The 25,445-nt window shown below is 39.4% G+C and overlaps 2 protein-coding genes across 4 annotated transcripts; one reads left to right on the top strand and one right to left on the bottom strand.

Moving 5' to 3' along the window:
* Positions 1-89: 89 nt before the first annotated feature.
* pgk1 (phosphoglycerate kinase 1) lies at positions 90-14,199 on the top strand. The gene is made up of 11 exons (XM_038708071.1): positions 90-245; positions 3,444-3,494; positions 3,706-3,861; positions 4,031-4,175; positions 7,869-7,972; positions 8,101-8,220; positions 10,110-10,224; positions 12,624-12,803; positions 12,899-13,076; positions 13,179-13,277; positions 13,400-14,199. The coding sequence occupies exons 1-11, from the start codon at positions 181-183 to the stop codon at positions 13,438-13,440; spliced, it is 1,254 nt and encodes a 417-aa protein (XP_038563999.1). The 5' UTR covers positions 90-180; the 3' UTR covers positions 13,441-14,199.
* Positions 14,200-14,526: 327 nt separating this feature from the next.
* si:dkey-183i3.6 (LAT2 domain-containing protein) lies at positions 14,527-24,741 on the bottom strand. Of its 3 annotated transcripts, none has more exons than XM_038708072.1 (12): positions 24,483-24,741; positions 21,273-21,377; positions 19,220-19,262; positions 18,956-18,999; positions 18,809-18,842; positions 18,120-18,148; positions 17,922-17,960; positions 17,765-17,795; positions 16,783-16,823; positions 16,603-16,659; positions 16,449-16,508; positions 14,527-15,678 (listed from the first exon to the last, which is right to left on the bottom strand). In XM_038708072.1, exons 2-12 carry the CDS (start codon positions 21,373-21,375, stop codon positions 15,650-15,652), a joined length of 510 nt encoding a protein of 169 aa, XP_038564000.1. In that variant the 5' UTR covers positions 21,376-21,377; positions 24,483-24,741; the 3' UTR covers positions 14,527-15,649. The 3 variants fall into 3 exon arrangements, with proteins under 3 accessions (XP_038564000.1, XP_038564002.1, XP_038564001.1); XM_038708074.1 differs by having other exon boundaries at positions 17,765-17,792; positions 24,483-24,715; XM_038708073.1 differs by lacking the exon at positions 24,483-24,741 and adding an exon at positions 21,510-21,598.
* Between the last annotated feature and the right edge of the window lie 704 nt (positions 24,742-25,445).

Here is a 25,445-nt window from a genome sequence, read left to right as displayed (position 1 = left end):
CAAGGTGTTTGCGTCAGAGAACGGACAGCAACAGTACCCAATCAGCAGCGGGGGCGTGCCTCGCCCCGCCCCGCCGCTTCCTCCGCGCTGCTTTAAGGTCACCGCAGTCATTCGGTAGCTAACCATCCGACGGAAGCGGAGGAGATCCCCAGCAAGGATAGACCCAGCGAAACAAGCAACATGTCTCTGTCTAACAAACTCACCCTGGACAAGGTGGACGTCAAGGGGAAGCGGGTCATTATGAGGTGAGCGTTTATAATATCACGTAGCTGAAGCGGTAATCGGAAACGGAATTATTTAGCGGTAACTAGCTAACGTTAACGTTATTTTATGGGGATGTTCTTGTCGGGAAACCTAACGACTCTATCCTCCCGGTGGTAACAAACTTGTTCAGCACTCTCACGGTGTTAACGTGAAGACAGTGAAGTGATGGTTAACGGTGTGTGAGTCGGTTCAGGCCGTTGGACAGACGACAGGAAGTGAACTTGAAGGTTGTCACGTTTTCCATCCATGTCATACGTGCCTGTGAGGAGATGCTGCATGGATGCAACCGACTGCACCCGAGATGTAGTCGGAGTCAATCCCTTAAATTAAAATACATCAACATCTCCCGCAATAATCAAACGTTTTATGTTGTAACAATTAAATGTTATACATTTGAGAGACGCTAATTTAGGAAGTCATGTGGTCACCAAGTGATGTCATCAAATAACGTTAGTCTGAGCAGCAGCTAAAAGCTCCAAGGTAATCGTTTAATGTCAATAAATGGACAAAATTAGGAAACATGTTGTAACAGTTATTGCTAATCAGTTGTGTGTGGGGTTTTTTTTTTTTTTTTTTTTTTTTTTTTTTACATTAAGTTATTAATTTAATCTATTAAACGACAGAAAATAGTGATAAACGCATGTCACCAGTTCCCACAGTGCAATTTGACATCTTTTTATTCCTTGTTTTGTCAGACTGACAGTCTAAACCCTCCAAGACAGTATTTTTTTAAATTTAGATAAAACAGAAAGAAGCAAAAAATCCTGACAGTGGAGAAGCTGGAGTCAGAAAATGGGCGGTGGTGTTGCTTGAAAAAATGCCCCAAACAACTAACCAATTTTCTTTCAATGTACAACTGATTAACTGCTGTTTCAGCAATAGTTGTAATCCTCACGTCATTCTTACTTTGTAAACCACTTTAACAATTAATAAGTGGTTATTTGTCCTAAGAGGAATTGACTAATTTAGTTTTAACTGGCTAATCAAGCTGATTTAGTGCCTTGCTCTACCCTCCACTTGCAGGACACTCCTCCATAGGTTTTAATCCCTTCCTATCTTGTGCATGTACAATCTCTTTAGCTGGTAGGATGTCCTGCAGCCTGGCTGAACAGCACCTAAAGTAGTTTTTCAATAATAAAAAGGTGCCTTTCTCCTTATCTGAAATGCAGCACTGCTATTTTATTTTAGTAAAGTGATTATTTGCCGTTTACTTGCTGGATATTTCTACAGACTGTGATGAAAGTGCAGTTGAAACTGACACCCTCTGAGGAAATGTCAGTGAGCCATATTGGTTTGCTCAGCTTGGTGACAGTCCGCATAGGACAAGGTTCACCGGCAGCAGTAGCCCTCAGCTCGCACTGCTCGGTGTTAAAAGGTCAAATTCACTTGATGTTAGTCTCTGTGCAGTCCAACGGTGTGCTGCACTGAGACAATTAAGATGAAAAGTTAGCTCATTTCACACCCGCGGCCTGTCCTAGCATGCTGTGTATGTGTGTTATGACCTTCAAGCTCTAGACAGAGTGCAGGGAAGGCACTGTGTGAGCTGCTGCTGGTCCAGAATTTAAAAAGAGAGAAGGCGGGACACTCCTGCAGTGCCTGACAGAAATCTGTTCAGCAGCCAAGTCCAGCGGAGGCCAGGATCTGAACTCTTAGAGGCATCACACATGGTCACACTGTAATACGTCAGAGTTACAGTTGTACAGCGACAGAAATATTCTCATTGCTGATCATCACTGAAAAATGGTGCCATTTGTGTGAAGCCCAGACAAATGTATGAAGGTTTTAAAGCCCTCCACTAGCCATCTTAGCCAACAGCTGTGGCTAGTTTGCCATTAGCTAACCTGTGCTGCAAACAACTGCACTTCTTTGGCTTTGCCCATCAATGTTTAACTCACCCGTGGACCTTATTTCTGCCTCTGAGAAACGCCTGAGTCCAGTTTGTGTTTGTTTAAACGATGGATCAAAACCTTCAGTGATATGCACATCCACCCTCGAGCAACACATGGAGCGGGAAACTACTGCAGCTGTTAAGTGATGTCTGTGTACGGGGCTGTTGAGCCTCTGAATTGCTGACTGTTGGGTTTTAGGTTAAGACAGCGGATTGCTGTTATTATGGCAGAGTGTGTGTGTGTGCCTACTCAGAGGAGGGAGGTGGTTATGTAACGGCGTGGAGTACGAGGGATGCAGCGTGTTCTCGTGAGCGTGCATCGCTGCATGCCTGGATGTGCAACCAGCTCAGTGGGCAGAGCAATGCACTAATGCTGCCAGTGAAGAGGCATTTTTGGATGAAAGCCTCCATCTAATGGCTGCGTCTGAACATGTCAGTGTTGATTGTCTTTTGTGCTGCTGCCCAATAATCATAGAGGTACCACAATGCAATGCAGCGACAAAACAGGTTTTTTGTCACAGAGAAATAAACAGAAGCTAATATGTTAAATGCTCCTTGAATATTTAAAAAGGTTGGTCAACTCAGTACACTTCATTGTTGTGCAGATTTCATTGTGTAGAAACTTCTTTGATCCATTTCTCCCAGTAAAAAAAAGGCCTCTTTCCATCTTGGGATTATGCCACATGGAAAATTGCTTAAATGAGCTGACGTTTATTTTTTTCGATTTAATTGATTAGTAGTTTGATCAGATGGTGAAAAATGTTTCAGTGTTTCCCAAAGCTCAAGATGACGTCCTCAAACGTGCTTTTGTCCACAACCCAAAGATATTCAGGTCAGTCTCACAGGAGCAAAGAAAACAAATATTCACATTTTAAGAAGCTGAAATAACTTCAAAATAGTTGACGACTAATGTAATAGTCAATAATTAATCGTTGCAGCTCTACCAATAAACTGAGAACATTAATAAATCATCATATCTCAAAATGAATTCATACATTGGACACGCACACAATTCTGTTTATGCTACATATTAGTTTATATTCATAAACATATTCATATTAAGGTCTACACATACAATCTGCAGATGCCAAAACAAATGTTGGTTATGACCAACAAAAAATCCTCACTCTACGCTGATGGTGTTAGACTACATGCTTAATTCACAGCTGAAGACCACCAGACAAGTGAGGTGTGGAAAGGGGAAATATGGGAAATGACAATCACTAAAACATCCGTAATGCACTGATTTTATTAATCTGTTTGTGGTAATTCAGTTTTTTTTATCTTACAGGGTTGACTTCAATGTTCCAATGAAGGATAAGCAGATCACAAACAACCAGAGGTAACGTGCATCCAGTTTCTGAAGCGTCTTTTCTGTTCTTACAGTTTAATAACCAAATCATTAATTTCTTAAATAAAAAAAACTTCAGCTCTTGAAGGTTAAAGCAAAAAGATGTACTTTATTCTTTCACAAAATAAAAAAGGAACATCATGTTTTATAAATTAGACAAAAGGTGAAAGGATAGGTTTTCTGAATGTTTGTTGATTTTCAGGGTCAAGGCAGCAGTTCCCAGCATCCAACACTGCCTGGACAACGGTGCTAAATCTGTTGTGCTGATGAGCCATCTGGGCCGTCCTGATGGAAACCCCATGCCTGAGAAATACTCCCTGGAGCCCGTTGTTGCCGAGCTCAAGACCCTGCTGGGGAGGTTAGTTGGTGGTCTTAATGACTTGTACAACTTAAAACGGGAAAAACTGTTTTAACAATATATTTTGTTGATTTACACAAAACAAAGTCATGATAAAAAGCCAATTTAACCAAACTGGGAAAAACAATCTAAACATACTGGTCCTCACTGGTCCCCTGTGTCTCTGCAGGGATGTCGCCTTCCTGAAGGACTGTGTGGGTCCAGAGGTGGAAGCTGCCTGCGCTGACCCCGCCACCGGATCTGTCATCCTGCTGGAGAACCTCCGCTTCCATGTTGCCGAGGAGGGAAAGGGCAAGGATGCCTCTGGAAACAAGGTGAGTCTCCCAGTCAGCCTGCTCTGACTTGAGGTGGTGGTTGTTGTTTTTGGAGGATCTGGTGCATCTTGTATTTGATGTCATGTTACCAGCAAGAGACCGCAATAAACACTTTCTGCTCGTTCCCTGTGAGTGTTGCAACTGATTCAGTCTCCGATCAATAAGTTATCATTCAAGTTTGGAATAATGGAACTGTAGCTTTTAGGTGGTTTTCCTGTCTGTGTTGGTTATGATTTGGGTTTTTTGACTTAACAACACTGTTGCTGGCAGCTTGGTCTCTCAATCATCCATCTCTGCGGAGAGGGTTGTTTCACAAGATGTAGTTGTGGTGCTCAGTGTTGCCGGATTGGGCACTCTTCTCCGTTTTAGCACAGATCAACGAAAATGCCATCACTGTGTCCAGTGTTTGTCTCAACCACTCGACACGTAATGACAGGCGGCTGATTATTGACAAAACGCAATCGCTTTGTGGTGAAAACCTTGTAAATGTTTCCATCTGTTCGTACAAGTTAAGACTTATCTGTTTGGTGTGATGTTTTTCCAACAGATTTCCAATATAGAAATATACAAGTGGTGGTTTGGGATGCCTAACTTGTAGCCCGAAAAAGGAAAAAGTATAGCCCTCTAATTAAACTGAAGACCAGAGGTTCTGAACACTTTGTTCCTTTTGCGCCTGTATTCAGCCACAGATCATAACGACAACGCTCTCAGGGATCAAACTCCTTAATGAGACAAACCCAATACTGTCCTCTGGTGATAAATGTGTTGTCAAGATGCAGACAAAGCTGCATTATTTATTTACAAAAAAATATCATCACATGGGTCACCTGGAGGAAAATGCCCAGTCACTCGAGCTGCAGCGTCCCTCTGAAATAGCTGCGTCAGTCGGATGATGTCATGGTTAGGAGTGGTGCAAAGACTCCTGCTGTGTCACCTCACATTTGGAAACTGCTGTAGTGCACCATGTTTACTTAACATTTTATTTGTAAAATATGTATACTATGTGGGGCTCACAAATGGAACAATGTGCAGTGTCCATAGTGCAAACTGTACTTTTTCCTAAATATATCCTACAAAGCAAATGTCCCTCTTCAGTAGATGTGTAATTTAATATGATAAGGTGCTGTGCCTGTTAATGATGGTGATTCACAAGTGTCTAAAATATTACTTTATTGCAGTCTATGTATGAAACTACTGAGTGTGCCTTATCAGGAAATAGTGAAACAAGTGTTGTCACTACATTTGCCCTCAAATACCCTAGACTGTCAAAAGAAGGGGCGTCAAGGTGTTAAAACAAAATGCATTGTTATCTTAAGATTTGTGTTTTAACAGCATGTTATCAGAAGGATATCTTTTATAATTGTGCCACAGCACCACATTAAAGCGTTGAGAAAACATTTCTATTTTTATCTGCTCATATGTCCTCAAGGATTCGGCTCAAACTGTTCAACCCATCTGCCACTTCGTCAGCTTTTTGACTCGTTGACTTTTACAAAGACTTGAGTGTTCATTATGCCTGAGATGCAGATGGTCTGGTATAACCTTAGATCCAGGCTCAGGACGGCACTCAGACACTGTATAGATGTTGAGCCCTGGGGCCTGCGGTGGATCAGCAGCTTTGACCTGCTGACATTTATCCAGAAGGTCAGCCGGTTGTCTTGGCTGGATGTGTTGCTTTTCCTGTCCTGGGAAGCCTGGTTGGTATGCGGTCTGAGTGGGTTGGTTTCTACTGTACTGTATCAGACAGGAACCTTATTTATTTTTAGTTCATTATCATTAGTGTTTCTCACTGGCAGAGTTGCTCCAGAGGCTGAAATAATCCCGCTAGTTGAGTCAGATATTTGTGAGTGGAGCAGTAAAGTCACAACGTGTGTCCTAAATCCCTATTAAGTATGAAAGACATTGTATAGTGGTGTTTTGGAAGTTCTCAAGGACAAAAGGGACTAGAGTACACAGAATAATTCACAACTTTTAATAGTGCCAACAGACACCGCTGTAAGAGCAGTAATCTGTCTTGTGGCTTGAAGGGGGAACTGGATGCAGCATTCGTCTGACATTTGAACGACACTGAAGATCTCTCTTGACCTTTTTCTGCCCTCCAGTCACACAGTAATGACCTTTGCCTGTTAAAGTGCAGCAGGAACCTGATCCACAATGGCTGACTGATCATACAGACACACATACTTGAGTCGATGCAGGTTGTAAGCCGGAGACATTAACCAAAGCAAAATACAATTTCGGGAAAAAGTGAAGCGTCTGTTAATTTCCACAAAGAAGATAAATCACTGTTCTCTCCTGAGATTAGTACAATTAGATCCTTGTGCATATTTTTATTTTTGTGATCAATGGGGTCAGTTGTGGCTCCATGTAAGAATTATCCATAAAGTGGGATCATGATGAACAGAAATGGACTGACTCTTCGTAGTGCTGTCGTGCACCCTTCATTCATTCTGTTACGTCATTGTGTCTCATCATCCGGACGGTTCATAACACATTACTGCGCAATAGGCCACATGCTGTTCTGAAAAATTTTACTTTTACCCTGGTGGCCAAGCTGATACAACAAAGCATTGTGTTTTTTTTTGTTTGGTTTTTTTTAACAGAAACATTGGCGCCCTGTTGTGTACACAAGCGTGCTGCAGAACTGTGTTCTGTTTACAAACTTGTGGCAGCTGATTGGGTAACACATGTGACGCCCAACAAACGGAAGAAAATCGACTCTCAAGAAACCTTGAATCTCGTTGCGGAACGTTACACAATGTTGCAAAGAAACATGTCGTTCAATCCGAAAACATTGCAAACTGGTGCAAAACATTTTCCAATTGAACAAACGGATCTGTGTGGCGCGATGGGGTGACTGTAATGTTCCACCAATTAAAACATGAAACAAACATAACTGCCACTTCCATCACGTTTCCCACATGGTTTTCCAAAGTTTGACTGCCACTCTTTTGAATTACGTCTCCTCTCTACTACACTTTATTTATTTTTATTTTTTAATTGCACGAGCTGCCGATTTTCTGGACATTCGGTTACATTTTGCTCTACATTCGGATTGAAACTTGACTAGTGTCACAAATCTACCTTTAATAATGTGTGTTTCTGGAGTGTGCTAGCACATATATTCAACTGGGCTGGTGCACACTGACCTCTGGCTGTTTTTCCACAAAAATAATAACTTGCTGCTCTTGTGATGGAGCCTTGAAAAGCCACAAATAGACAAAACATGTTAGATGGAAATTGAATCAGTGTTGGATCTTAAAGTGGAGAGTTTTATCGCAGAAGACCCGAAAACAATCACCAGATTTAATGTAAGACCGCTCTGTCTTACTGTATTCATGTTTTTGACTGCTTTAATTGTTGCAGGCTCTGATCAGTGGTCATTGTCAGTGTTTTTTGTCAGCGTAACAGCAATTCATTAAGTTAATTAAGCTGCAGGTACTGAGTCTGTCTGTACTACTTTGCTCAACGGTATAACGACTGGTTAACCCAATAGTCCTATTAGCAACAACTTCTGTGAATATGGACACTAAAAGTTTAGGGGGGGGAGTGAAAACATCACTTAATACTGTTTCCAGTGGTTGACAGATGGTAACTCATTCCCTGTGATATTGCAGCCATTGCTACAGGCTTTCCTCTGTTATCTTATACTTTCCTGTCTTATTTATTCTTTTCTATTTTTTTGTCCCTCAGACCAAGGCCTCCCAGGCGGAGATTGACTCCTTCAGGGCGTCTCTGTCCAAACTAGGAGATGTTTACATCAACGATGCCTTCGGCACAGCTCACAGAGCCCACAGGTGAGCTGTCAGTAGCAGTGACATCTGTGAGATGATGAAGATATTTTTCACAGATCGAAACGGCTGCTTGTTTATGACTTTCCCTCTCCTGACTGTCCCTTCTTTCTCCTCATCTTCCCCTCTTCCAGCTCCATGGTAGGAGTGAACCTGCCTCAGAAGGCGGCTGGATTCCTGATGAAGAAGGAGCTTGACTACTTTGCCATGGCTCTGGAAAAACCTCAGAGGCCCTTCCTGGCCATCCTCGGAGGGTGAGAACCGTTCCTTGCAAAAATTCATCAAGTCTGAACATGTTGGTGAGACTTCAGACTGTAAAGGGAGCTGCGTTAAAACATTGCAAGCGGCTATGTTGGTGGAAGTGTGTAGCTTCAGGTACCCGTGAGGCATAAAATACAATCCAGGAAGTCCAGTTTGACTAACGGATCTTTAAGTTTAAAGAGTTAAAAGACACAAAACCACTGCACAGAGGTTTATAATTTACTTTTTACGACGTCTATGGCAGCAATCATGAAAAACAGTAGAAATACGCCATTCGCGTGTCATCTACCAGGACCAAGAAAGCTTGAAAGCTTTACAGCACAAAACAAGAGTGTTGTTCCTCCAAACCAAACGAGCTAAAACAATGTACCAGCTCTTATTTTAGGTACCCTTTTTGTTTTAAAATAAGTCTGCTTGTCGGTGTTGTCCTCTCCTTCTCCTACAGTATGTGTCATCACACAGCAGCCTTTTTTTTTTTCGTTTAAAATACCCAGGTGCATCCAGGAATAGATACTATAAGCTCATTATGTAACCTGTGATGTCACAGTGCACTGCTCAGCCTCTGTGTGCAGCAGGCAGAGATGAGGGGTCACATACAATACTTTACTTTTGGTTATTAACATTCCCCTCTTGTGGTGGTGGTTTTGGGTTGTAGTTGAATCACTTAGCATTATCCAATCAGCTGAACTTTTCAGACATTTTCGACTTGTGTGCGTGCAGGTGCATTATGCCGGACTGCTTTGACTACTTGCATGAGTGTTCACACACACCGCGAATAAATACAACACGCCGTTACTACAGCTGTATGAACCCAAAATAAACATTTTGCTCTGATTTTAGTGGCAATAAACTGATCAAAATAACTACATCATGATGGTGACTTGTTAAAAATATTAAGTTTGTGCTTTGTCAGGTCTGTAACTTTTAAAATGCATGTTTGTCTGAATGGAGTTCAACTTGATCAGGGCTACGCAATGCTAACTTCTTTCATAGTAAAGTATGATAGCTGGAATCAAGTAATACACATCTTTTCTGAGCTTATGCGGTACTTGACTTTCTTGCTTACTTTTCTCCTAGCAGTCTCCTGTTTTATCCGGTCTGTATAGATATGAAGTAGCCCTACAGAGCTCTGGTGGCTACAACAACAAAGATCATCTTTATACTGAATAACTGATCGAAATCGCAATATGGCCTACAAATCGCAGAGGCACGATATCATGTCTAACCAGTTATTACAAATGTTCCATGCTGGAAACTACAATGAGTTAGACTTTAATCATTAATATATCTGTTATCAATAATGAGGATGTCAGATTATAACTAAAGCATACAGTCCAGATTTGTGATTCAGTAAAAGCAACACAAGGCTACCGCCTTGTACAACATGGAGGATGAGTGTTTTCTGCACGAGCTGGCGCCTGCTTCCTGTGGTTTCATGTCTGTGGTGCTGCAGTGGTTTTATATTTCTTGTGGCACCACAGTCGGGTGAACACAGAGAAAACCATGGGTGAAGCTGCTGTAGCAGACGCTCCGTTTAACAGAGTGGTCACATGTGGCCTCTGGCCTGGTGTCAGAGTCCATTTTAGCCTGAGTGCATTGTGCAACTGTCACTCCCGCTCAGCGTCGAGCAGTGCAGCCAATCACCTTCCTGCAGCTCACAAACGGAGGGCATCGAGTCATTGGTGTGTAATGATCGGCCAGTGAACGGCTGCAGCGTTTGGCACCGGGTTCTTTACGCATCAGTGAACCAGATAAATGATGTGTTTTGAAGGCCGCACAGTGAAAGACATTTTGTTAATCTCATATGTACATACAGTTGGCGATTGTCTCTGTGTGTTTCTTATCAGTACTGATGTGTTCGGCCTCTCTGCCTGTGTTTCAGAGCGAAGGTGAAAGATAAGATCCAGCTGATCAACAACATGTTGGATAAGGTTGATGAGATGATCATCGGTGGCGGCATGGCCTTCACCTTCCTGAAAGTCCTCAACAACATGGAGGTGAGGAAGATCACAAACGGGACTCTAAATCTCTGAATGCAGTTAACTTTGAATAATTAGGCGGCTTTAATCTGAATTGACAGTGGATCACATGACTGTGTACATATGAAAGGTCACTGTTTTGGTTTTACAGCGTTACTGTTTTGGTTCAGTCATTGTGTCGTACTGGCCACAGCAGGGTGAATACAGTGGAACATTTAGCAGCTAAAAAGCCAGATGTTTTCCCCCAGCAGTCAGGAGAGGCAAAAGAGTAAATATTAGACTTAGCTGCTTGAAATATTAGTTCATCTACTTCTAAATAGCTTGTGTAAAATACACACTTTGCAATGAACTCTGTATGACTTTTTAAAAAAACTTTGTGGTATTTCATTTCAGACATTTCACAAGTTCACGGTCTTCACAACTCAGTCTCGTAATCAAGCTGCTGCACTTCCTGTTGAACGCTGGACTTGTGAAACTGTTAGTTTCACAGCAGAGACTGAAAATCACGTTCATGACCAAAGTCTGACCTCTGACCAAAAATATTTGAAAAGACAAGGTTTTGTTGAAAGGCTTGACTACTGAAATGACAAAAGAACATATATTGTCCCTGTTTACATCCCCCAAAGTGCATATTGCCCTGCACCAATCAGAGGCAGAGTAGGGCTCATGCCCTGTTGCTGCATGTTTGGAAGACAAAGAATCATAATGACCAAATCCATTAATATAAACTTTCTTAAGGTTGTCAGTTTTGTCTAAATTTTCAGTGAGAGGCGAGGGTGTAGGAAAGGAGGCGGGGGATTCTGACAGGCAGAGCGGCGATTGGGCGCGTTCCCGTGTCTTTTTGTACGCGACGCGCAGCACAAATGGAGGAGAGACTGATCCTCGCTGTTTGCAGAAATATTAATGTTTACTAAATAGTTCAGGACATCTACCGGAGGGAATGCACTTGGCAGAGAATCCCAGCAAAACTGGATGTATCTGGTAACGTGATGTATAATTAAGTTAAATGGGCTACAGCTGTGTGTCTCACAGAAGCTGTTGCCATGGTTGCATCCAAAGAGTCTGCCGAGGCCTTGTTTCCGTGTCTGTTCACAAGAGAAGCGTGGAGCGACCCCACGGGGCCCGCTACGCAGGCGGAGTGTCGCTTCCTGTGAAAGACCTTTAGGATCTAAAACCTCCGCTCTGGATAATCCACTATTTCTTTAGTAGAAAGTCGTCCCGATGAGTCGTTCATACAGACGTCTGCAGAGTTCCCAGATTTTTTTTAATTAATCCTGTGAGTGCCACAAACTCAATTCCATTCACCTCCTATTGTATTTGTCCATATTTTGAGATACTGGTCTCTTGAGATTTTTACCTCCATCACAAACAACACAAAACTATCTGTATGTGTAGATGGCACCCCTACATGGAAGTGTGGAAACATGTAATCTAGGTGAACTGAGCCTTTTAAACAAAAGCTGCTCTCTTCTAATCTTTTTGTCTGAGGTCAAATTGAAGTTATGAACGTGATTCTCAACCTCAAACAAAGCAGTTTCACAAATCTGTTTAAATATGACAGCATTCAATACCCCAGATTTGCTAATGCTAACACACGTTTTATTGAATCTCTTATCTCTTCCAGTGGTGTCAATAACATAAGCCCTCCCTCCTTCTGATTGGTTTGTTTTACTGTGTATATGTAACAAGAGTAGCTTTCTTTAGTTGAATTAACAAAGCCTTCTAGGAAATGAGAGGGAAGACCTATCCCAGACTTTTATGGTACATGACTTGTGAATCACTGTCAAATGAAACTCAAACCACAACATGATGTATGAATGTATCAATTATCTACCGAGTATAATTACATAATTTATGTGCAGGAGGACTTCTCATTATAAGTGAGTTGACCAGGAAAAGTCATGCATGTAAAAAAATTTCAAGAAGCTGAGCAACAGAAATTAAAGATCACGTAATTGTTGTCACAAGTGTCTGACAACATTCTGGAAAGGATAAAGAAGAGAAGATCCTTTTGTCTATAAATGGAGTCTGGTAGCTTTGAGATAAGAGTTCTAGTGACTGTCTGGTTTTTAAAAAAGGTAACAATCTGACCCCGTCAATGGCAACAACGAGCACTTTGGTGGACGTAACTACCCGCAAAGATTACATTGCAGCCCTGTTTTGCTGCTGTCGACTGCAGCACCCATGCTGACTACTGGACCAACTATTTTAAAAATAGGGTCCAGGTTGAAAAATACCAATGTTAACCTTTTTTTTTTATACAATCATTTACTTTGGGCTTTGACAAGAGATCTTCATGTTGTCTGCTGTGACCCGTCCGGCCTCTCTTTCTTGTTGACATCAAGACGTCACAGGCCAGCTGGGCTGCTCAACACAAGTCTGCTCTGTGTGGTTAATTTTTCACTCTCCCCTTTCAGATCGGTACCTCCCTGTACGACGAGGAGGGTGCCGGCATCGTCAAGGACCTGATGGCAAAAGCGGAGAAGAACGGCGTCAAGATCACGCTGCCCGTCGACTTCATCACTGCAGACAAGTTTGATGAGAAAGCCACCACCGGCACTGCGACCGTCGCTGCTGGCATTCCTGCCGGCTGGATGGTGAGAAAAGAGGATTTATTTTGTCAACTACTGTCTATTTTCACTGTCTTTTGCTTCCGTTATGGTAATTTCGCCCATAAATCTCTCCCCTGCAGGGTTTGGACTGTGGACCAGAGAGCTCTAAAGCCTACGCAGAGGCGGTGGCCAGGGCCAAGCAGATCGTGTGGAACGGCCCAGTTGGCGTGTTTGAGTGGGACAACTTTGCCAAAGGGACAAAGAACCTGATGGACAAAGTGGTCGAGGTGACCAAATCGGGCTGCATCACAATTATCGGTAAGAAAGACAAGAGTGGAGGGGAGCTCTATCAGTGTGTCTTGTTTGAAGATGCTGAAATAAACCCTTAAATCCTGAATGAATATGTTTGTTTGTGTCCAGGTGGGGGCGACACTGCCACCTGCTGTGCCAAGTGGAACACGGAAGACAAAGTCAGCCATGTGAGCACAGGAGGCGGCGCCAGCCTGGAGCTGCTGGAGGGTGAGCCACAGAACAAACATGACGTTCATTTGCAGGACGATGACGAACAGATAAAAATAAAACACTGTAATCATCCCAGTGCTGAGGAGGATGCTGACTGTGTGTTTGCTCTCTGTCTTCAGGTAAAGTCCTGCCTGGTGTGGACGCACTGAGCAGCGCCTAAACTTCCCATCTGCCCGCTGGTGTGAGTGTGTGTGACTGTGCGTGGAAGTGTGTATGAGAGGTGGGTCGCTACTCAGCCAGACAACTGTTTACTCCTGAAACCTCCAAACAACAAAAGGAGAGAGAACCACACCCGCTTTACCAGCCATTTAATCTTGTGTTCAGTCTTTGTTTTTAATGCCAGCTATGAGAATCACTTCCTTTGCGTCGGATGTATCGGCACTGTCTGTAACAAGTAGAGCCTTCTGCCTTACTTCAACATGCTGATAAAGCTCCTCAAGTCAAACTGCAGGAAATAGGAGCCACAGTGATGGCTCATATTTGACAAGTAAAACTTTTTTTTTTTTTTTTAAGACAAAGAAAAATGTCAAAAGGCTTGTAAAGGTGGTTGTAGTTTTCTGCATTTTCCTGTTGACATGCTGAACGGCTGACTGAAACACAGCAGATACAGAATCTGGATTAAGTCTTAGACGTGCTGGAGGAAGTGTCAGCCGTTAATAAGAGACACTGGCTCTCGTGTGTGTCTGTGTAATACTGCGTCACTTTTGTGTAGCCACCCTGGGAACGTCCCTGCACCACCCTCAGTGTGTATACCGATACATATATCGGTGTTATATAGCAACGGTTTATGTGCGTGCGTGTCTGTTCCCATGAATGTCACCTCTGGTCTTCTGTCTGTTTTCTGAGCGGCTTCAGACTGTGGCTTGTCTGTCTCTGCGGATCTATTCACAAAAATAAAACCATCTGTGTAAAAACCCTTTCTGTGACTGTTTTAATTTTTCTCAAGGGCTTTGAATCAGAGTTTAACACCCTGTTCAGTGGTGTCAGGTTCGAGACAATCATTTCTCAACTCACAGAAAACTCCTTGACAGTGCTCATATCTAAAAGTGCAACAGTTAGTCGATTACACATGTAGTCAGAGATTTGGCATCTAATTTGACGATCAAATCATTTAAGTGCTTCAAGTTGAAATGACAAACATCTGATGCTTCCAGCCCCTAAAAATGTGAGAATGTACAGCTTTTTCTTTTTTTTTTTTTTTTAACTGCAAACTGATCATCACTGTTGGGTCAAACAAAACAAGATATTTGATCAGAATCCACTTTATTGCCAAAAAGGTTTACAGATCCAAGGAATTTGCCGTTTTGGTGCCAAACAATAAACATGACAGGTAGAAAAATATAAGAGGTAGAATTGATTGAGATGAATTCATTCATTGTTTTCTGATCTTTTTTTTTTTTTTTTTTTATAGACTAAACGATGAATCATTTAGTTGAGAAAATGATTGACTAGTTGTAGCGCATCCACTGGCAGGTCTTACTGGTTACACACTTGGGTGCAATCAGCAGAGCGCAGAGATTTGTAAACGTGAACATGCTTATCACTACAACACCGTTCTCCTCACTTTAATTAATATGTACCTGGATCCCAACACTACTGCAGTGTAACACAACAGGGTGTGCATTTATCAAACTTGTGAAGCATGTGAAGAAGACTCATACCATAAGAGTAATCTGTAAGGGCAGCTCAAAACTGATCACTTGATAAATGGCATGTATGCTTTACGTTTACCATACATTGGCAATATAAATTTATTTATTTTTAAATCCATGTATTTTGTCAGTTGAAATGCCATCCTGTATGTGTAACTGTAGTATAGCCAATTTTACATTGTGGTATTACTACTTTAACTTCCACTGGTGGAGTAAAATGCTGCCATTCAGCAGCTTCATGAATAACAAAACATTTTTACTTTTGCAATTTAGGAAAACCCCTTTATAGTAAGAAACAATACAGCAAATTAAGCATCTCTGATCTCATCTTCGTCAGTCTCTGAACATTAAGGCACATTTGGTCAGTTTGATTTCAGCATTAAACTGGTACTTCTTTGCTCAGTAGTCTATTAACTTCTTTCTTAATTAAAGCTGCCAACAGATTCAACATTTTCCATTTTGACCCCCACAAAGAAAACATTCAGGAATACAAACAGGTACAAAAGCATGTCTCTTACATGTGTTCATTGTGTACAGCATGTTTTACCACTAGATGGCAGGGTTTCCATCACGATCAAAGTCTGAGCATTTTCTTCAGCTGCACATCAGACATAGCAGGAATATAAAAATAACTACTTTATAAGTTTTACGCAGCAGAAAGTACAGCATGCAGGCTGTTTTCTGGTGCTGTCAGTGGTGTCAACTTCAGGTGCAGTCTCAGATTTCATTCACATAATCTGGTTCATCTAATAACAAAAGGAATGAATGGTTAAAATGTGAACATTGAGATACAGAATATGTGAAAGCTTTATTTAATAACTTGCATAATAGCAGCTACCTGAACAGACCGTCTAAACTGCAGCCTACTGTACCGCAGATGTAACTTTATTGTAAATTGTAAAAAAGTATTCATCTTTAACACAACTACATATGAGTTCTGTTACCCCAGTTAACCCCACAATTCCTCTTTTGTCACTCTATAAAGCTCATCACTGTGCCACAGAATAAATTAATTCATACAGCTGAAAAATACTTGTTGTACTGTAACTGTACTTAATTTCTGTTTTTTAATGATATTATTGTCACCCGTCTTCCGTAACCCTTTGTCCTTTTCTTTAACTAACAGTTATTTTTCAGTATCTGTTAATATGTTGATTATTTCCATGATTGATCAGTTAATTGTTTGCTCTCTAAAAAGTCAGAAATACTGAAAAATACACCGACCAACCCTCCAAAATCCAATGACACTCAGTTTATAATGTTATAAAATAGAGAAAAGCAGCGAAAGTTCATATTTGAGAGGCTGGAACCAGAGAAACCTTTGGCATTTTACTTAAAATCTGACTTAAACAATTCATTAAAATATTAAAATAGTTGCTGATATATTTCCTGTCCTGATCCCCTAATCAATTTTTGGACTAAATGTTGCAGCTCTGCCTCAGCTTGAGTAGAATAAGAAATAAAACCAATGAAATACCTTTTGTGAATACAAATAAACGCTGTTTAAGGCACTCACCATCTTCTTGCTCCTCCACTCTTTGATCCAGGAATTCAGAGTTCTCGTAGTCGTCCTCGTCTGTTTGGTGAAACAGCAGGGTTATCTTTCACATTCCTACAACTTAACGTACAACCCACTAATGTTGTGAGAAAGCTCTCATCTCTATACATACCATCTTTTGTTGGCGACGATGTGACGTTTGCATAGACACCTGGATCATCATCACTATCTAATAAAAGTGCATGTAATGAAATGTTAAAACTAAGAGCAAAGCTGTCAAGATGGAGAAATTGGTGGTAAACATATGTTCAATTAGTCTTTCACTGTAAGAGTCTAATGTGAAACTGCTCACCCTTTTTTTCATTTATGTACTCTGTGACTGCGAGTGGAGATCTGTAAAACAATAGACAAACGTGACATTTTGTGACCCTTTTGTTCTGTGCGTAATGTCCAAAATGTTCCACAGTGATCTTGCTTTACACGGACAGGTAGAAAAGGTCTTTCCCAGATTATTTCTCACTGTTTTAAAACTGTGTTGTTTAATAATTTATAGTGCCCTTTCATTTTTTGGACTCATTACTGTTATTTATTCTAGCTATATGTTATTGGTCATATATATTCGTGTATATATTGGTAGAAGTACTCAGGTCTTTTACTTAAGTCACAGCAGCAATACTATGGTGAAGAAATTCTCTGTTTCTAGTAAAGTATAAAAGTATTAGCATCAAAATATACTTAAAGTACCAGAAGTAAAAGTACTCATTATACAGAATGTCCTGTTTCAGAATCATTATATTACTGGATTATAATTAGTGATGCAATAATGTGTACATTAACTACATTTGATGTTGCAACTAGTAAAGGTGGAGCTAATTTTATTTACTTTAGATAATGCTGGGAAGCTTGACCTATAGAAATACATCATAATGTAGTAGTTGTTTTAAATTTTGTATTCATAATTTAAATCTGCAAAGTAACTAATAACTAATGTTTAAAAGTATAAAAGTAGCATACAATGGAAATACTAAATAAATGTAAAGACAACAGCTAAATAAATGTAGCTGTTGTCTTTTATTTAAAACTGCAGATTCACAGGATCAGTTGATTTAAGGGACAATTTTCCAAATTCTGGTGATTTTAAAAATATAATATAAAAGTACATAAATCAACATATTTTCGCTTCAAACATTAAGTTGAGTCTCTCCGATTCTGAATGCAGAACTGAACCACTTGCATAAAAAAAACTAAATGTTTGCATTAATTAGGTATACATTGCTTTTCTATATATTTTAATTTTTAATGAGGAAGTGAATGAAAAGATCTTAAATACTTACACATATGTATGTTCCGGATCTCCTTTAGCTACTTAGTACAACCATGTTTGTGTCAAAAATACAGAAATAATGCAGTTATATAATGATACATACAGTATATGTAAAAAATACTCATTTATTCAGATGCATTTATTGTGTATTATGTATGTAAACCTACCATGTACATTTGTATACTCTGGTTCAGAAGTGCTTATAGCTGTAAGACAAGGTGATTAAACTTGTGATGGATCCGCTCAGATTAATATAGATCAAGATCGCCTACTGTTGTAAGTGTTGAAAGCTTTTTAGAATAAACTTATATTCTTTGGTATAAAAATGAAACCTTTCAACAAAACAAAAAACAGCATGAGCTTACCTGTCTCCCCAAATCTGTCACGGGTTTCACTGAAAAACATGTGAATTAGAATTATTAGTCTAAAGCTTACTAAATGTATATCTATTGCTTCCTGAAGTCTTCTTGTTAGCATTTAAATAGTTCTGATGCATAACTCGATTAAATCACAGTTTTTATATACATTTCTGTTTGTGTAACGATGAAACAAATTAGAAAGAAATGTGTTAATTAGTGGGGGCAGCACGGGTTTTGATTGGTTCTCATTTAATTAAATGTAATAAGTTACATTACATTGATAAAGTAATTGAAGTTGTTACACTACTAATACTTTTTAGAGTAACTTGTAGTCAGTAATCTTTTGCATTTAGAAAATAACCTTCCCAACACCGGTGGAAGTGCAGATGCTTTGTTACAGTCCTCTGGCGCTGAATGTAGGGAGATACCTTTGTTTGCATGTTACCCAGAGTCAGACTGCAAGATTGATGATCTATGCGTTTACAAAGATAGATCTAGTGAGGTGTTTAGCTTATAACGTTAGCTTAGGTCAAAAACGGTTACTCTAGCTCCATCATCAAAGTGCTTTTTCAACAAAGAAGCTGCATCTCTGTACTGGACGCACACAGAGATGAAACTGATGTTCCTCCTCTGATGTGATTGGATACGACGACTGCATTTTCAATATAAATGTGAATGTGTTTTGATATACTTACTCAGAGGTTGAAGTTATCTGATTGGCTCTGGTGACTGAAAAATGTAATGGCAAAAGTTAAAGATGCTAATTAAATGTGTATAATGAGTAGAAATCCAGGTGGACAGAGAGATATCTGATGTTGTGAATAACAATAGTTGATTCTTACCTGTTTTTGACTGCGTCACAGCAAATATACTTCCCCCACGTTGGCTGTAAAGATAGAATTTTTGTGTCAAAGTTTTTATGAAGTAATTTAAATATGTTCTATGTTAAATATGATCGTTAAATATTCATCTTAACAAAACTTACTTTTACAGCTGTCTGTCATGTGTCAACTTAATGAGTAGGGTGTTATCTTAATAATCAATAGAAACACTGGTCAAAAGCTACCTGCCAACATGAGTTACAAATACAAATATTTCACACTCACAATGTCTGCGGATTGTATATTTGATGCTCCTCATGAATGATCTCTGCAAGAAATACAAGGCAGTGAAATGTTAGTTTGTGATCATCGTTAACCCACAGTAAACAAACTAGGCAGCTTTTGAAGATTTTCACCACAGATGTTTGTGCAGTTAATGTGTATAAACAGGGTTGACATTACCTGTGGCAGTTATACAAGTTAAAAGAGTAGAAGAAGTGTATTAGCATATGACTGATAGCTTTTTAAAACGGCCTTTGACACAGGAAGGTGCCTCGGTATGCTTCAAAGTGCGCCACCTGTGCATTTTCAATTTGCATATAAAACAAACCTCAGTGGAAATGTCAACAAACAAGTCGAAGGATAGCGCTGCAAAGAAAGACGAGTTGGTGTACTGACAAAAGCAAAAAGTGCAATGGAAAGAGGCTTAGCAAATAAACCATGACGCACGCGAAGAAAGTGACTTAAATGTCCACTAAAGAGACCAAAACATCAGATCAGTGTCGAGAATAAACAAAAGTGCCATTTTTCCATCATGTTTTCCACTTTGTTTTCATTCATTTGAAGTGTGACTGGTATTAGTTTAATTAGGTCATTGTGTCGCCTCTTTTCCTGCAAGTGGTTTGAAAATGCCTGTTTGAAAATGCCTGACTGGAAGATTAGCGGCAGAAAACAGATAGGCCTAGTTTACGCGCCTATAGGCTACTAATGCAAGAGATTGCACTTCTTTGATTTAGCAATGACAGAGAAGGCCGGTTCATAAGAAGTGAGGGTAATCCACAAACAGTGATGTAAACGCCTGTTTGTCAAGGAGGCACGAATATTCGTTTTTTATAATGTTCATGTGAGAGAAGTTGGGAGTCGCAGGCAGCAACAGCAGCATGCAAAGGAGGCTTTCTTTCATCATCAATAATGCATGTCTGTGATTGGCTGTTACGGACAGCACAGGAGTGCTCTGCTGGTTTGAAGGATTTTTATTAGCAGAACTGATCAATTGGCTGTTCTGACGGGCCAGAGTTGACCCACAGGCCACCAGTTGAATAGGCCTGTAGTAGTGGATTAGACACGCATTAATTTCCATTTTATTTAGCAAATTTTCTTTAAAAATAAGTTAAATGTTACACTAAATTTGATGATAACCTGATTTCTGTCATGATTGAGGTGCTGCGTCTAACAATTTTTGCAAGCTTTACAAAACAATCACGCCCCAAACAAATGCAGGGTTTGAACTTCTCCCCCAAGCTTGTCTTTCTTCATTCTCTCCTCAACTACGCCCAACACTTTTCATGTGTATATGAAAAGTTTAAGGGGGTAACACAATGAATGTCTTTGAAAGTGTGCGGCGTTTTCCTCATTTCATCAAGTCTCTCCCTTCTCTATGACAGCAGCCAATTAAATTTTTTAATCAATGCAAAATATTGACAATAACAAAATATTTTGTTCTTATTATTTTTTGTACTTCCTATACTCTGTGACAACATGGAACAGCAGTCTGTGTTAATGTCAATCCACATAAACCTGTTAAGAAAGTAAGTAAAGAGACACAACAAAAATAGTAACATCTAGGCTATAGTCCCCTTGTTCCAAAGTAAAAACCCACTTAAAAAAAATAGAAACGGAGGAAAAATACATATGGAGTTTGCCTATCCTCTTTTTGTTATCATCTGTACCCCTCCCCTGTAGGTATGTGGTATATGATCATTTTGAAATCACATCAGATTTACAAAAAGCTACAGAACTAATTATCCTCTCTTCACACATTGTTAACCCCTTATTCCCTAACTTTACATCTTGTCCCCTACATGTACATGTTGGTGCGTACTGTACTGGTACACTGATACACGGTGCAAAAAAATGACACTGTAAATTGGGAAGAATAAAACTACACTTGCAATTGCCTCCTCAAAACGTGCCTGCAAAGAAAGCTGAAGCAGCCAAACACAAGCGCACGTTTGACTCAGATTGAGTATCTTCCACCGCTACTACGGCATGCACAGATCACACACATTCACACTCTAGGCTTTCTCAAAGGAACCAGCCTTTGAGAAAGTGCACTTACTGGTTTTCTTTTTGCATCGTAGACAGAGAAGAGACAGTAGACTCAGAGACACCACTGACACAACAGGGAGGACAGCAACCAGCAGACTGGAGTTACCTATCATACCTAAAAGACAGAAATCACCAACTGAGTGCACTGACATAATTATTGTACGAATTAAATAACCAACTCAACAAGCTCAAATGTTAAAGGTTATTTGTAAGTCATTTAGAGCGGTTGTTTTTGAGATTATATTACCGCAATGATTGCTGGTCAGTGATCTACACTTATTCACTCTGTCATGGTTGAAGTAGCTGCTGTTTTCCTGTTAACAAGACAGAGTGAACCACAGGATGTGGTTGGCCAAACTGAAACTGAAACACGGTTTGCCGTTTGTAACTGGGACTTAACACCTTCGTACGCTGCCTTTTTAGAAGCATCAGATTGTTACAATATAGTAAAATATTTAAGACAGTGAACTCGGGAAACATTTACACAAGCTGTCACAACTTTAATACAGTGGTCAGGTCATTTATATCTGCAGGGGTTTCACAAATATATATTGGACTGCCTGGTCTCACATTAAGTATGTGTTTTGCTCTTGGTTGTGTCAAAGGTAAGTTAAATAAACATCACACCTCACTTTCTCAGACCTAAGAGTTTCCAAAGTTGACCCTAAAACACGTTCTCACCCGACTAATTTCTTCAGCCTGTTTTTTTTAAGCATCTGCTTATTCAGCATGTTTTTGAAGAGGCGTAATTTGTCCAGAATAAACAGAAAATTGGTCGTATAAGATAATCCAGGAGAAAGCTCTGTGCAGCAGATGAACCGAGATGGACCTCATATCTGACATATATATGAAGTTTGTGGTATCAAAGCCACTGTTAGTCACAAAGCCATTCGCTCTGTTAAAAATTACAAAACTGTGGAAACTTATTGTCCCATTTGTGAACAAGTGTGCTAAGTGTCTTTCTTAAGGGGTATTTTCTCCTTTACTAACTCTTTATTAAATTAAATGATGTGCAATCCTTAGAATATAAAGGCCTGTTTAGAGAGAAGTTTAGAGAGAAGCTTTTGTGACTGACTAGCGCTAGCGCAGCTGGCTAGTGTAATTAGCTCCCCAGCTCCAGTAGTCAATCAACTAACCACAAGCAGTACTTGACTGGGCCTTAATTAATTGCATATTAAATATTCACTCACTTCTAATACAGTCTTCTTTAGAAAACTGTTAATCTTTGTCAACGTTTCTAAGTATGGAGCACAACAGACGTCATGGGGGGGGTTAATTTGTGCATATGATTTAATAAATCATGCTCATGAATTAGTAAATTGTACTCATAAATTAATAAATTGTGCTCTTGAATTAATTTGTACCCATCAATTAATAATTTCTGCGCATAAATCGTCAGAATGTGGAAATAAATTAGGTTGACATTTCTGCACATGTTGGACGAATATACATGGATATACAGGTTATTTTTTCATTCACACCCTCAAATTCTACTTCGGGTCAATGTCTGGACTCTGATTGGCCATGTCAGGACAATAATACTTTGTTTTGAAGCTCTGCGTGGTTTTGGTGTTATGTCTTAGGGCGTTACAGTATTGGAAAGTAATTCTTTCCACAGTCACATCTCTCTGTCAGACTGCATCACATTTTCCTTTCTCTGTATTTAGTTGTTTTCATGTTGCATTCAGGTTCTGCTGCAGAGAACCATGGCTTCATGTGTAGGGTATTTCTGGTGATTGTAATTTTTACACTTAAATTTCCACTTACATTACACTTTAATAGTTTTTTTTTTCTTTTTAGTTAACCAGTTCTGATTTAATAATAACAGGGTGTTTTAATATTGTTACTGACTGACTAAATATTAGAAACATCTCTCAATATTGTAGTACAATTCAACAATCCCGCAAGCTACATTCTTCCAACTTACTATATAGTTGAATATAACTTTTTAGTTTCAGTTTAGAGTTACTACCCGTTACTAACCATCATGAAAGTAGGATTTATTGCAGGACTGTTATATTATTTTTATAAACTGGCAGCTGAGAATATTTTAAAGAAAGCCATCTCATTCACACAACTGTGCCATGTGTACATATTACATTTTTACACTGAAAAACTTACACACTGAGCCAATATACACATTTAGCATTTGAATTCTTCCATTACATATGCTGAAAATATATTATTCTTAGATTATTCTTTAACTGATTATTTTACTCATATTCTAACTATTTTTCTTTATTGCATACTTGCCTTGTAGCACAGCCTCTCAGGACAACACATTTATGCTTCCCTGCATGTCACTGCATCTCTTGAATGAGTAAAAGTAAAATCTCAAATCATCAAATCAATTTAGAATATGCCTTCTTATTTTATCTCTTAAGCGCCCTGGATTCAAGAACATTTTACAATATCATTTTTCTAAAGTGCTTCATCTTTCTCAGCTGTACCTGTGTCATTTTACATAATGATTATAGGATAACTAGCCTACATTCTAACTTTCTCCTACACTTCCTGTTGGTCTCCTGTCTTTACAGTAATTATTTAATATGTATTGAGTAATTTCTTTTTACCGTATAATTCCCTCCTTAATGCAAATTTTTATTACATTATTTTAGTTATATGTGCTATTGGTTATTTCTGTATGTTCAGCTTCTAGAGCTAGAGCCAGCAATACCACATTGTAAAAATACTCCATTACAAGTAAAAGTATTGTTAATTTTGCCAGTACACCAGTGTACAAGTATTATCATCAAAATGTACTTGAAGTGTAGGCTATTATTACTAATGCACCAAGGTTTTTTTTATGTTCCTAGTTGAGGTGGAGAAAAATCTAACTATATAAATTGTTGGCTACTTCAGTTTTTTTATGAGCAGGTCTCTCCTCACGTAACTAATAAGTCAGATAAATGTAGTGTGTTTTTATGCTAAAATATTATAATTATAAAAACACTCAGTAGTTTGGTAGTTTTTTTTATCAAAATCTTGTACATAGCCTCATTGCGTTCTTTTCTTTGGTCACATTTATGCCTGTCTATGTGTGGTAACATTTTCCACCTCCATCCAGAGGTGCACTGTCGGTAACAGAACTATGAGTCTAATTCAGGTCAGCCACAAACATACATTTAAATAACATTTTAGATAATATCAACTAGAGCGATTGCGATGCTTTAACTAACTCAAAAGAAAATGTCTTATCTGACATGTTGCTGTGCTTTACCTTCAGTGGTCTGGCTGCCTTCATTCTTCTCCTGTATCAGACAGAAGCAGCAGCACAAGCTTTGTTTCCTCTTTCAACACCTTGCCACATCCGTCACACTGAAGACAAAAGAGGACCTCACAGAAGCGCACATCTACAATCTCTGTGTGGTTTGAAGTGGACACAAAAACATCTGCCCCTGCTGTTTTGTTTTCTACACTACTGTTTTCATTTCTCTTTGCTTAGTGGTGTTTTTAATACAAATGTGAAAAACAGCATTAAAAATCACTAGAACTAAAAAACAGAGTAAAATACTGTGACTGCAGTTCTACTCCAGCTAGTTAACACTAGCACTGAGACAGATTTAGCTAAACCCAATGTACTCCCTTTTTTCTTTTTGTGTGGAATTAAAAAATCTATTTTGATGCTCCAACAAATAAACAGAGTTTGTTGTACCACATAAGAGAGAAACTAAATCCTTAATCGTAATAGAGGGGGGAAAGTAACAAGCTAAACGCTAACTAGCCTAGCTTAGCAGAGTAGCGTCTGAAGTGGAAATCACCTGATTTTAAAACCTTTAAATCACTGATTTAAAACAAGAACATTTACTGTTTCTTTATGGCTCTCTCTAACTTAGGGAGGCAGCACCGATGCTAGCCATTTTATACCTCAAAAAAGATGACGTCTCCCATAAATGTATTGTTGTCATTAAAGAGTTTCCTATACTGTTGTTTCCTCTCCAAAAACCTGTCCATCAAAGTTCATTTACTTAAGTACAGTTCTGAGGTAGGCCCACTTGTATCCTACAGTACTTCAGAAGAGTACTTCTACTTTATGTTAATTACTTCTACTCTTGCAGCTACATTTCAGAGGGAAATCTTGTACTTTTTACTCCCCTACATTTATCACCTAAAGTTATTATTATTATTTTGCATAATATTATTTTTCAAGCATGATCCGTTTCTATAACATGATGCATGTTGA

The sequence above is a fragment of the Micropterus salmoides genome, unplaced genomic scaffold (genome assembly GCF_014851395.1).
Source record: "Micropterus salmoides isolate LMB-PRFRI ecotype aquatic unplaced genomic scaffold, ASM1485139v1 Ms_hic_scaffold_9, whole genome shotgun sequence".
In the NCBI taxonomy this organism is placed as follows: Eukaryota; Metazoa; Chordata; class Actinopteri; order Centrarchiformes; family Centrarchidae; genus Micropterus; species Micropterus salmoides.
The sequence above is the reverse complement of the archived record's forward strand: the minus strand, read 5'-3'. Positions and strand labels throughout refer to the sequence as shown.